Source organism: Fukomys damarensis, unplaced genomic scaffold (genome assembly GCF_012274545.1).
Source record: "Fukomys damarensis isolate Sample0158 unplaced genomic scaffold, DMR_v1.0_HiC HiC_scaffold_5, whole genome shotgun sequence".
NCBI lineage: Eukaryota > Metazoa > Chordata > Mammalia > Rodentia > Bathyergidae > Fukomys > Fukomys damarensis.
Genome location: NW_022900917.1, coordinates 63,261,152 through 63,274,184, shown reverse-complemented (window position 1 = coordinate 63,274,184; position 13,033 = coordinate 63,261,152). Strand labels below are relative to the sequence as shown.

General features: G+C 46.5%; 1 protein-coding gene across 1 annotated transcript in view; it reads right to left on the bottom strand.

The window, feature by feature from the left end:
- Window positions 1-13,033, bottom strand: part of Mical3 (microtubule associated monooxygenase, calponin and LIM domain containing 3) — a 213,500-nt gene that overhangs the window by 76,639 nt on the left and 123,828 nt on the right. Inside the window, exon 17 of the mRNA XM_010630661.1 lies at window positions 5,037-5,223. Coding sequence (XP_010628963.1) covers window positions 5,037-5,223 — 187 coding nt within the window. The remainder of the gene's footprint in view (window positions 1-5,036; window positions 5,224-13,033) is intronic.

Below are 13,033 nucleotides of genomic sequence, written 5' to 3'. Positions count from 1 at the left end.
CTCAGTCTCTACAAGGGAAAGTGAGCTGTGCGGGGACTTACTTTTTGGGCCACCCTCAATTTCCTTTATAATCTGTAATGAGCCACGCTATTCTTATGAATTTTGGCCACCAATAAACAGGTCAAGGTCAAATGTATTATTAGTACTCAGATGATACACTTCTTTTAGGGTCTGTTTTATCTCCTACTTTAAGAAATACCCTTCCTTCCTTGATGTGGTCCTAATGGGCACTATTAACCCATACTTGACATTAATTACCTATGTTTCAGAACTTAGGGCCGAGGATGTACCTCAGCAGCACAGTGCCTGGCGGGCAGGAGTTTCAGAACTTAACTTCTCAAGTCCCATAGGCCGAACCAAAGGCAAGTCCTAAGAAAATCATTTCTTTAGGAAGGCAGCACAACGTGACGCAAGGAACTCAAGCACTGAAAGTGGAGCTCAGTTCAAAGGCAAGGCACCCACTCAGCAGCTGTGATTATAGAAAATAAAGACAACTCCCACCTCCTAGGCTGGGATACATAAAATCTTACATGAGTTGTAGGTGACCCATTAATGCATCCTGTCACTCTCTTTTCCAAACTCAACTTTAATGACACTTTTCCTTTTTTAGATGAATGATCTAATTTTTATCTAACATTCACCTTGTGCCAGACACTATTGCAACTGTTGTGCATCTACCAAGTCAATCCTCACGCAACCCAGTGAAGCAGCTATGATTATTTATTTATTTATGGTACTAGGGATCACACTCAGGACCTTGTGCTTGTGAGGCTGGCGAAAGAACCACTGAGCTAAATCCCTAGCACATAGCTACGATTATTATATGCCTCTTCCCAGCTGAGACAAAGAAAGGCTGAGCAACCTGCCCAAAGTGTCTCATAGTCTCATAGACAGGATCTGAACCTCTGAGGCTGACTCCAGAACCTGTACATTTAACCTATCAATCAGTAAAGACAGACAGTTAAAAATTAACTGGGTAGGGCTGGGGATTTAGCTCAGTGGTTCTGCTGCCTGCCTTGCAAGCACAAGGACCCGAGTTCGATCCCTGGTACAAAAAATTAACTGGGTGATTCAGTTATCTGACCAATTGGAGATGGTGTAAATTAAGCAATCTTGATCATTACATAAGAGAGTGACTGCAAACAGGAACTGGAGAAAACGGATGGCAGTCAGGCAAACAAGGCAAACTGGGTCTTTCATCCATTCCACTCAGCCACTCACTGAGTGCCATTATGTGGCAGGTATAATCCAACTGCAGAGAGCCCTCCTGTCAGGACAGAGAAGTTCCATGGAAGGAGCAGTTGCCGTGTGACTAAGCAGAATGACTGTCCTGTGGGGAACTAAAAAGGCAGTGTGACTGAACCTGGCCTGCCACGTCAGGCCAGAAGTCTAGGAAGGGCCTGAGGAGGAGGCCTGTGCAGGTGGGAAGGCCAGGAAAAGACAGGGAGTGTGCTGCAGGGAGGAGACGGCCTCCTAGTGCTAAGTCCCAACGCAGCAGCAGCTCCATCATGTTCATAGAGTGGAAAAAAAGACCAGTGTGAAAGGGGACAGTAGTGAGCGGAGGGCACATGACAGCAGAGAACTAAGGCAGCCATGCAAAGCTCTCCCCAGGACAAGGCTGTGAATCCCATTGGTACTGCTATGGGCAGTGAGGTAGGAAGCAGGGCATTGGTGGCACTGACACCTTTGTAAATCCCTCGGGTTGCTCTGTGGAAACAGACTACAGGGTCAGTGGTGGAGGCAGGGAGTGTAGCAGTCCAGACAAAAGACACAGTTGCTAGCTTGTCACTCCTGAGAAGTTATAAACTCCTCCAGCAGGGAGTCTGTTTTTTCTCCTCAAGACGACAGGGAGAAACGTGACACTGTCTAACTCACAGCCCTCATCTGAAGAGTCGGTGGCAATGAAAATTGAGCTGGCACTCAGCGAAGAAGAGCAGCTTGGTTCTGGCAGAAATTGCACCCTTAGAAAGTGCAGATGGGAAGACTGGCCAGTGACAAAGGCAAATCACACACCTGTTGCAGATGCACAGGATCTCAGTTTATCACTGTGGAGCTGACAAAGGACTTGGAGTCACCTCAGAGGTAACTGAATACAAACCTTTCACCTGGAGGTCATTGAACACAAGCCAGCACCTACTAGCTGTGTAAACTTGGACAAGCAACTGAGAAATTCTCCAAACTTGGCTTCTACTTTGCAAAATTACAATAATAAAGTTACCGCCCAGAGTTGTTAGGAGTACAAAATGATATGCTATGTGTTTTAGGGCCCAGTTCAACACCTGTGATATTTCTTTTCTCCTGAGCTCCAAAAACTTCTCTGCTGTTTTCTTTTCTTATTTGAGGCACCTCATTTAGATTTCTTTCTTTTGGGTACTGGAGATCAAACTCAAGACCTTGCATTTGCCAGGCAGGTGTGGTGCCAATGAGCTATATCCCTGACCTTTATTTAGATTTATGAAGCCTTCAGTAATTCGGCCGAACAACAGGGTAAAATTTTAGTGCCCCTAAAATTGCATTCTTTTCCTGAGTCCATGTGCCTCCTAACAGATGAGGAGACTTCTCTGGAGGGGCTAAGTTGATGAAAACTCTGAGTAATCTGTGGAGCTGGTGTAGGCCCATTGCTGGCCCTGCTCCATGTCTAGAATCATAATGCACTTGGGAGGCTGGCCTCATTCCATGCCAGCCTTAAGGCCACTGCCTTCAGGTGCCTGAGGTCCTCTTGTCTAGAAAGGGATCTCCTTCCTCTGCTATCCAGTTCCCACCTCTCTCTTCAAAGACTTGCCTGAGGTCAGTTAAGTCTTTCCAAATTGCTCTTCTTTTTCTTTTGCATTGCTTTTGTGAGACAGGGTCTCACTATGTAGCCCAGGCTGGCTTTGAACTCACAGCGATCTTCCTACCTCAGACTCCCAAGCACTGGTATCACAGGTGTGTGCTATTATGCCCAGCATTCCAAACTGCTCTTGAACATTATCACTTTCCTCTTCTAAATTTCTATGAAGGCTTGGGACTTGGCACTAACCACACGTTCCTACACGGCTTTATTTCATGTGCCCTGGCCTCATCATTCTCATTGGAATGCTTCCGTGTGGATCTGGAACACCCCCCAAGGTCCATGTGTTAAATACAGGCATGGTTCTTATTTTAGGGCAGTGCGACTGGGAGGTGGTGAGCCTTTACGGAGTGGGGCCTACCAGGAGGTTTTTAGGTTGATGGGGTCCCCTTGAAAGGGATTGTGAGAACTCAGTCCCTTCTTTTCCTTTTTTCCTTTGAGGCAATGAGGTAAGCAAGTTTTCTCCATCACAGACTCCTGCTAGGATACACTGCCCCACCACAGGTCCAAAGCAAAAGGGTCAATCATGAACTAAAACCTCCAAAACTGTGAGTCCAAATAAACCTTTTTTTTTCTCTTGGTGGTGCTAGGGATTGAACCCAGGGCCCTTTCACTATATCTTACTTTGAGACAGGGTCTTGCCAACTCACTAAATTGTTCAGGGTGGGATTACATGTGTATGCTACCACCCCCAACAACCGTTTTTTTTTTTTTTAAGTTAATTTTCTCAGATATTTTGTTATAGCAATAGAAAGCTAACACAACTACAAGGTTCCAGAGGCACGATAGTTCATCTATATCCCCAGGAGAAAGGAGCAAAGATGAGCACAAATTCACAGGCAAAACTACCTATGGACCAATTGGCTGGACCTGAGGGATTATTTTTCCCAGGCATATCCCAAGGTAAAAGGCTAACTAAAATAACCTAAGCATTAAGGACAGTTCCAGGAGATTGGGTGGGCTCCATCTGCAACCCTCATCCTTGGAGTCAAAGATGTTACCCAGGGAGCAGGAAAAGTACAACAGAAAGTTTGTTTTTACAGTGTTGAAGACAGAACCCAGGGCCCCATGCATGCTAGGAAAGTGCTTTACCACTGAGCCACATACTTAGCGCCCCCACCAAATTTGATACCTAACAATTTGTCTTCCTCACTGAACTGTCTTATTCTTCCCCCACTTAGTAATATTCTTTACTAATGAAGTAAGAGGACCATGTGCAATGATGATAAGAATCAGCCTTTCACAGTTTGCCATTCTAGGCTTTCTTGCTCCTTCTGACACAGATGTCTGTTTCTTCACTACTAGGAAGGATAAGAAGATTGGAATGACCGTCCCAATTACACGGGAGTCCCCCTCTTATGTGACATCACCTTGCAATTTTCTCATTAAAAAAATCACCTTTCAATGTAATGGATAACATCACTCCCACAAAAACTTACTTTCTCTCCTCTTAATCTAGGTTTTTTTCTCCTCTTAATTTTCTGTTTCTCTGAATCAGTAAAATTGCCTTGCATGCAGTTCTTTCTGCATCCTATGGGAGTGGAATCAAGAGTCACCACTGCCTTATGTCACCTATTTCTGCTGACCTTAAGGTCATCAGATGGCACGAGTCCAGCCCAACTCCATCAGGCCTTGTTATTTATTTGTATACTTCTCTGCCCTGTACCCTATCAAGGTCTTTCCACTATTTGTTTTAAAAAAGCACATGCCATAAAATGATAGTCCTTAAACACCACAGTAAATCAGATTAGGTCCCAGGCACCGGTCTCCATTCCTAAGGCACAGGGTAGTAAGATGCTGGTGCCGAGGAAGATAGCAATATCAGGCACATTTCAGTCGGCTTCAAGAGTCAAAAGCCTGGGAAGCAAGAGTCTGGGATCTAGTTTCAATTTAATGTCATCAATCGATGCAGCAAATGTGACTCCTATGGACGTGTGACTCCAGGTCTGTATCTCAAGATCCCCCATGAGGTAAGGAAGCAAGGGAGTGTCCGGTCAGGGAAATGACTCAGATAACATATACCATCCTCACTGTCATCACTAAGTAATTCTTTGATGCAGTCTGGTGACTCAAAGAGTGGAGGGAGACGGATGGGAGGGGTTAGCAGGGGCACACCAAAAACCTGCACACGGAACGAAGCCATGGCCCCACGGAGCCTGCCACAGTGGGCAAAACAGCCCATGCTTATGTCCAAGAGTGGACTCACCGTCCTCGATGTCATAGGCATAGGCTGAGAGGCGTAGGGTGGTGGCACAGTACTCGCACTTGAAGCAGCTCCGGTGGAAGAACTTGCCCTCGGCACTAAGCCGCTCCATCACATAGACCCGCTTCTGGCAGAAATAGCAAGTGTCGCTGCCCCCCAGGTTCTGCGGGAACTCCTTCTTCATGGAGCCCTGCAGGACAGGGTGAGGGGTGTGGAAAGAGAAGGGTCAACTCAAGGCCTCCTGGACTCCCCTCCCACAGCTGCACAACCTCTCTGTGGGTGATGCTGACCCTGGCGCTTCTATCTGAAGCGAGTACTGGCCCGCTGCTTTCGCTCTACTTTTGGCTCTCCCAAAGGGTAACGGCACTCTTGCAGGTGTTTCACACAAGCCCCTCCTGAGAACTCTCAGTACAAGGTGGAATCTGAATTGGTGCTGATAACAACCAAGATTTGTTTCTGATGAAGGATCCAAATGTGCAGAATTTCATAACAATCAAACCAAATTACTATGACATAATTCTGCTAGGAGGGTATCATACATATACATATACATATACTCAGTATTTGTAAGTACATAAATGCATTCCGTGCACTCTAGAGTGATCACTTTTAGTAAAACTAAATGCTTTTACATGTAACATTCTAAACATCTAATACAGTTGTAGCATTCAGTTATCAAAATTCAGACAACCTAAAAAAAAGAAATACCACATGGCAACACAAGCAGCCACACACATTACTAAGCTCCTTAGAACAAGTGAGAGGCTGGATGACCACCTCAGCATCATGACTAGCGACAGTGCCCTTGGGATGGCTCTTACCAGTTCCTTCTTGGCTAGAAGGGCTTTGGGCTGCTCTTTCCTTTGCAGCTGATTGGCTATCTGCTCAGCCAATGAGCTCACTCCGCCCGTGTACATCTTTATATACTTCTATGGGTTGGAGAGTACAGAATGACCAGAACGCAGGGAAATGAGAAGGCAAAATAAACAAATTGAGAGGATAAGGAAAAAAAAATCTTTGAATGGTATAAAATGAAAACAGTGCAGCAGCAAACCATGCCAACACAGTGCCCACAAGCAAGGAAACTGGGTGGTGAGCAAAACACTGCACTGGTGTCCACCTGGGGTCAGCACAGGAGCGAGCTGCAGCTGCAGAGAGATGGTCTTCCATAGGGGAGAACTGGGTCTTTTCCATCTTTTGGAATATACAGTTCTGGGACTTACAGGGAGGTTGAAGCCAGGATGGATATAGAAGGGCCTCGGCCAGGGATTTAGCTCAGCGGTTCGGTGCCCTGCCTTGCAAGCCCAAGGACCCGAGTTCAATCTCTGGTACCAAAAAAAAATGAAGGGCCTATATCCTGGTGACTCAAATTATAAAGACAGTTCAAAAGGAACAACTCCAAGCAGGTGGCAGAGGCCCAGATTAACCTATTTGAAGAAGAGGGCCTGGCAGGTTCTTCTCTCATTCATTCATTCATTCATTCATTTATTTATTTTGTTATTTATTTATTTATTTTGTTTTTTGGTACCGGGGATCGAACTCAGGTCCTTGCACTTGGGAGGCAGGCCACCGAACCGCTGAGCTAAATCCCTGGCTTTTCTCTCATTTAGAAAGAAACCAAGCTCAGAGTTGCAAAGGCTGACTCTGTACTTGGGTACCACAGCCAGAGTTCCCATTTCTCTTGACCACAGTGCCTATCCTACATGGGGGCACCAGCTAGCTCTGCTAGAAGTTGCTTCTCTGCCCATTTTCCCTGCTGATACTTAATGGAGGTTTGAGAGCAGCACAATGAGATCCCTGTGATGCACCCATGCTCTAAAGCCAGACCCTTCTAGGCTGGGTGGAGTATCTCAACCACATGCTATAGCCATGTAGACAAGTGACTAAATTAGACCCAGGAAGTCAGAATGTGTTTCTACTCCAGGAGAAATTACTTCTATGGGTTGAAAAAAAAATTCAACCAGTTCAGTTCTCTTTCTGGCAATGTCAAAGAAGTAACAAGAGAAAATCGCCAAGTTTGCATGGTGAATCTTCCTACTCACACTGAGACCTCACACCAGGGCTGCCCAGCTTTGCAGGATGTCCTGGGATGCTGTCAAAGGCTCACCTTTGAAAGGATGGTTAGAGACTCCATGTCTGAGTTAACTTTCCAGCAGATCTGGCCATAATACGTGTATGTACTGGGCCTTTCATAAATGAAGTGGAACAGGGGAGCCATGATTAATTTGGACCCAGAAATACATGAGGAACAGTTACCCTGGAGATAGGAATGGCCCCTTAGGAAGTGGTTTGCATGGACAAACATATGGAGCCATGTGTATACAAGAGGACCCTTGGCCTGAGCAAGGGCATACTCAGACTGGATAGGGACAAAGAGAAATACTCTGGGGAAGGGGAGCCAATCCTACACAAATCTGGAACAACAAACAAAAATAAGAAAATAATTCTCGCTTGCCTCAGCTCAAGGCTTAGCTAGAACTGAGGAATTGTTTGTATTTTCCAATTTAAAAATAAGATCTCCAAGGATCTGTACAACTTGTCCATTAACTCACAGATTATATCCATTAGTGGCTGAGGAAAACAAACGGCTCTTAAGATATTCAACCTTCTTTAGATCGGGGATTGTGGAGACACCAGGCAGAGTGGAGCACACCACTTAATAGCTGACACCAAGGGAGCAGAAAATTGCATCTCTTTCATTGTGCAGCGGACAAGTGAGAGTGTAGACCAGACAGCACACGTGAGGCTAGGACGCTGTGCAGCCCCAGGCTTGCAATGTGCACCCAATCAGAAACCATCATCCTCAGCAGTTGCAGCCTGGGCGCATTTAGTTCTCAGCATTACCCCCCCACCCCCGCTGCCAGAGGTGAAGACTCAATTTCTGTTTGTTTCTGGCATGAAAAGCAGACGGTTTCTTTTTCCTAACTGTTAAAAAATAGCTGAAGCGTAGCAATTGCCAGACTTTTACTACCACACAATGCACACATACACTCCTTTGCGTACACTGCTTAGGAAGCACACAAGGGCAAAAAGACCTTCTCATCTCTGTAGAAACTGCTCTGTACCTGGACCAGTGCCACTGAGGGAAGTCCAGGGTTCATTCCTCACATGATTACAACTCAAGAGGCACCCAGAATACTGCATATTCACTACTTCACCTAAGGCATTTGGTTACAATATGGTTCCTATTTTGTAGCACAGATGATTATGAGGATATATGAAGTAAAAGAAGCCAATGGCTAAAAAATGCTTACCATTACTGGATACAGTTAAAATACAATCAAAGTGGGTGGACTCTGACCAACTTTGACACACTGAACACGATCCAGTGAAAGCTAGCAGCCTGTTTAAGTTAGATGTCTGCTGCAGCAGCTCTATCTCTCCCCCCACGAAGCCACACGTGCCATTAGCTCCCTACAGAGACAGGCCAAGGTTAAGACCACCAGAAGACACCCATAAGGATGGGGTGAGCAGAGGCTGCAGCAGGAACGTGGCTTCACCAAGTCCCAGGCCATGCTACCTGTCGGAGTGAGTCTGAGGAGGGAGAGGCAGGGTGGTGGGAGGAACGGAGACTAAGAGAAAGCTCCCACTGGTCAACAAAAAATCGACGAGAAGGTTCAGGCTCTGGCTATAAAATATAAGGTGAAGAAAAAAGATCAAAGGAAACATTAGATTGAAAGTCACACCCTGAACGTAAGAAAGGTGGCACTTTTAGACCCCTCTATTGCAGACCTTTATCTGAAAAACTTCAGTGGTGAGCAAACCCTTCTAGTTCCCAGTAGCAAGAGTGACTCATGCAGCTCAAGGTTTCCCTCTGCTTTTGCCAACCTTCTCCAGGGCTTATACTGATGCCCACTTTGGAACACAGTCACAGGTCTGTGACCTACCTGTGAAAGCCCCATCCTCTGCACTTGTACTCTCACCCTCTACCAAGTGGGAAATGGTGCCAGCCAGGTGACAGTGCTGGCAGAAGCAGGCACTGAGAATGTACTTGCTCCTTGTGCTCTGCAGAAAGTCCCCTAGCTGTCCTGAGATGGAATTTGTTGTGGACATAAAGAGGTCTTTGCCACCAGCCCATGCTGCCATCAGCCTTATAGACAACAAGCGAGAGAGACAGCAAAGCTAGGACTGAGCGTGCTCTTTCCACATGATGTCCAGGACCGGGGTGTCTCCTCTGACTATGGCTAGTGCCTGAGAAGCTCTGCTTCCTGAGAAGCTAGCTGAACTCAAAAAATCGCCAGGAGACAAACCTCAAAGCCCCTGCATCCCCTGCGGGAGCAAATGTAGGTGGGGTCATCCTTGGTGGTGGCTCACATAGCTGGGAACTCCAGCCTCCAGAAATTGAGTTGGCTATAAGCTCTGGCGAATAATAACTGCTTAACTTCTCATGGGGTAGTAGAACAAAGGAACCGTCAGAGTAATGAGAAGCCTATGTTCTTCTGGTCCCAAGCAGATTCAATGCACGCCCTAGTCCAGCTGACAATCACTACACAGCACTGTAGGGGGTGATAGTGTGGAGTGGCAGGTAGCTGGCACCTACAAGCCTCTACCCTGGAAGCTCAGCCAGCTCCCTGGGGGTGACGCTGTGGAAGAGCACAGCCCACCAGAAGGCATCTCTCTGGAATGGCAGGGCTTGCTGTAGCATGCAAGATTAGGGAACTGTAGAGGGTCCCCCCAAAGTAACTAGCCTGAGGCCCTGCACCTAGGACTCCAGAAACCAGCCCCTAGGAAACAATAAAGAAAAGTCCCTGCCACTTTATTGCCTCTTGAGCTCCAAACCCCACCTTTTCTCTTCAGCAATGTATTCCAGGACTTCAAATTGTTTCTCCTAGCTAGCTCACCTTTTACTGAAAGCAGCCCCAAGAGGAGTGAGCAAAGTGAGCTGGCCATGCTGAGGAGCTGGGCAGGTCAAGACCCTGCACCTTGGCCTGCCTTGTCCCCCTAGTCCAGCACCCCACTGTGGCAGCATACACCTGTTGATAGCCTGGTAAGGGTACAGGAAGACAGTGCTAGGATTAGTTGCCTAATGGAGCCAAGAAGTAACCTGACTTAGTGCTTGGTGTAACTGTCTCCATATAATAGAAAGAGCTTATGTGAGAATACAACCACAGATGATCCACTCTAGGTGCAAAGCTATCTCTGTTTAGAGATCTTCAGGGGCACCGATAACAATAAAAATTTCATAAAACAAGTAGGCTCCTTCAACTGGGAATCTCTTCTACTGAATAAATTATATGATGGCCAGTTGCAATCTTTTTCAGAAAAGATGAGCAAAAGCTTTTCATTATCTTGCTATCACCTTTATACTTGGAAAATCCTCACCTTGGTAAAGAGTTATGGCTCTCAAGAACTCCTACCTCAAGACCCATGACTGCCAAATGCCATCTGCTTACTGAAGGTGTTCCTAATAGTCCATGGTGTTCTACCACCAGTACACGTTTGGGGGTAGAGGTAGTACGGTCTTGGTGGGGCAGGTGGACAGAAACGGGAAGTAGTTAAGGCCCTTTATGCAAGACAACCACTTAGGCTTAGCATCCAGTCTGAATCCTGGGCAGATGAATGTTCTATAGTGAACCTATCTGCATGGGCCAGCACTGTTAGCAACAAGAATCCTGGCTCTTGGCTAAGTGACGAGTGTGCAAAAAGCAAGGGGAGAGGGGGCCATCCTCCACACCCCCTTCCCTCTGCCCCACCACACAGCGTGCCCCGTCTGCTTGGCTCTCAGCATCCCATGCCACGGGTTCATGCTTCTTTACCCTCTCATGGCGGGGACTCTGCTTGCCACGGCTGTCAGCATCAAGATCCCTGCATGTCTGTTGATGACAAAGCAGAAACTTACATGCCATCCAAACGCTCTATTTTGACCTACTAAGTGACAGTGGAAATTTCAGTGCCAAAAATTGCTCATTGAAAATGCCTTTGTGGGGAGGATAGCACAGCCTGAAAGGAAGCAGCCAGGGCATCATCTTGCCCACCTGGCATCCAATGAGGTCAGCTACACAGATAAACAAAGAACTGCAGTTAGTATTAAAGTGGATCAAACATATTTCTTTCACACAGTGGTGTGAGATCAGAGGCATTCAATAGAAGGTTTAGAATAAGGCAGGTTAGCCCGGTGTAGATTTCCACAGCAAGACTTTAGAAAGGGAAAGTGGGGAGGGGGAAACTGGCTGGGATGAACAACCATTACAATGGCCCAGAGGAAACTCAGGGGCGTGGAGGTATAGGGAGTGGTCCCTGAGTAGGAACATTGAACCAAGGCAGAATTTATTACGGGGAGAACTGGACAAGGACTAAAAGCATTTTCAGTTTATAGACAGGAATATGTGTGAGAAGCTTGGAAACCCATCAGACAAGCCCAGAGCTGCCTTGCTGAGAGCAGAGGAAACCACGAACCCAGCAATCACAGGAACAGGGAAGGCCTCACTTAGCACTAGGATAATGAAGGATTTTTCACCTCACGCCACTTACTGGAGAGAAACTGAGCCAAAGATTCTTGTGTGGCTACCCTTCTCCAGTGACCACAAGCATACTGTCTCTACAATCAGGAGGAAGCCAGGGCTGGGCTCTGGTCACAAGTCCTGGATGCAGTTCTGGTTCCAGAACTTCCTGTGTGGGCTGCTACAAGTGACTCGGTCTTGCTACCCTATGCTCCAGTCTCCTCATCTGCAAAGCAGAGATAAAAGCAGCAGGGGCCTTGCAGTTCTATCACGAGGACTTACTGAGCTGATGTGTGAAAGGGACTTGGAATACTGAGTGGTCACAGTAAGCTCTCATAACTGTTCACTTTTGTTTAGAGACAAGGCACTGGGTAGCTACCATAGGTACTAGGACTCAGTTCTTGGACTTATGGAAACAAACTGGGCCTTTAAATTCAGACACATTACTAGTGGTCATCTTTTACATGGGCCACCTTAATTAAGAGACTGTTTCTCCACAGATCCTGTCCTCAAAATTAGCCTTTTATTTCATAGGTCTGTATCACAAAGGTCAACAAAGCCATTCTATAAACTTTATATATGTGTGCTTGTTGTCCTCACAGCCACATTTGTGGATGACTGTTCTTGAATGATCTGCCTGCAGTAAGTGGGGTGGATGGGAAAAGGCAAGTATTTGGTGGGAGAAGCTGGATAAGCAGCATTCAAGGCTCTCAGAATCAGAAGGAATCAAATTCACATAGTCCCTATGAAGCTTCCAAGTACCCATACCTCACTGAATAGCAAGAGAAAAATGGCTGCTTTAAATGGGTATTTATAAAAATGTGTTGCTCTCAGGGCTTCTGGGTCCTAGATCTGTGCTGAATACATTTTACATGTTAGCTTGTAGTTGCACAGTTATAGTCCCAAGATGGGAGACTGGATGAAACCACCCAGGGTCTGACTATATAATGCATTATCCAGTCAGGAATTGCTCATTGTAGCAATAACGGTTGCTTCGCTACCAATGGTCTTGTTTTAACAGTTATCTTTGCAAAGAGGGGATACTGAGTTGATCTCTATGCAGGCAGGCAGGAAAACAGGACACAGAGCATGCAGAGAAGGTCACCTGCTGGCCACTGTGCGCCCAGTAGAGAGGTGGAGTAGGGGAAGGAGACAGTGTGATCACTTTTTTGGGACAGGTCCGAGAACGCTCCTTTTCCCATCGCTTTTATACCAACAGACACAAACAGAGAGAATACTGTTCAAACAGTGGACATATGAAGGGTGGCTCTGGAAAGGCTGAGGGGCATCTGCTAAAGCATCCCGGGGGACCCTTCCAAGTCCCTCTGTCCTCTACACATTGTTGTGCAGAGCATGGCCTGTCAGTCTCCTGCTGTCCCACAAACTGGAAGGGGTCCTTCCATTAGGCACAAACAGTGCAGGTAACCTATGTGACTGGTAAGAATTTGAGGTGTAGCATTTCTTAGGGGTCAAGGGATTTAATATTTAAGTGGAAGGGCAGATTAATGGGCTTGATTATCAGTAGACAGAAAAGACAGATGGGCCCATTTGGTCTCACAC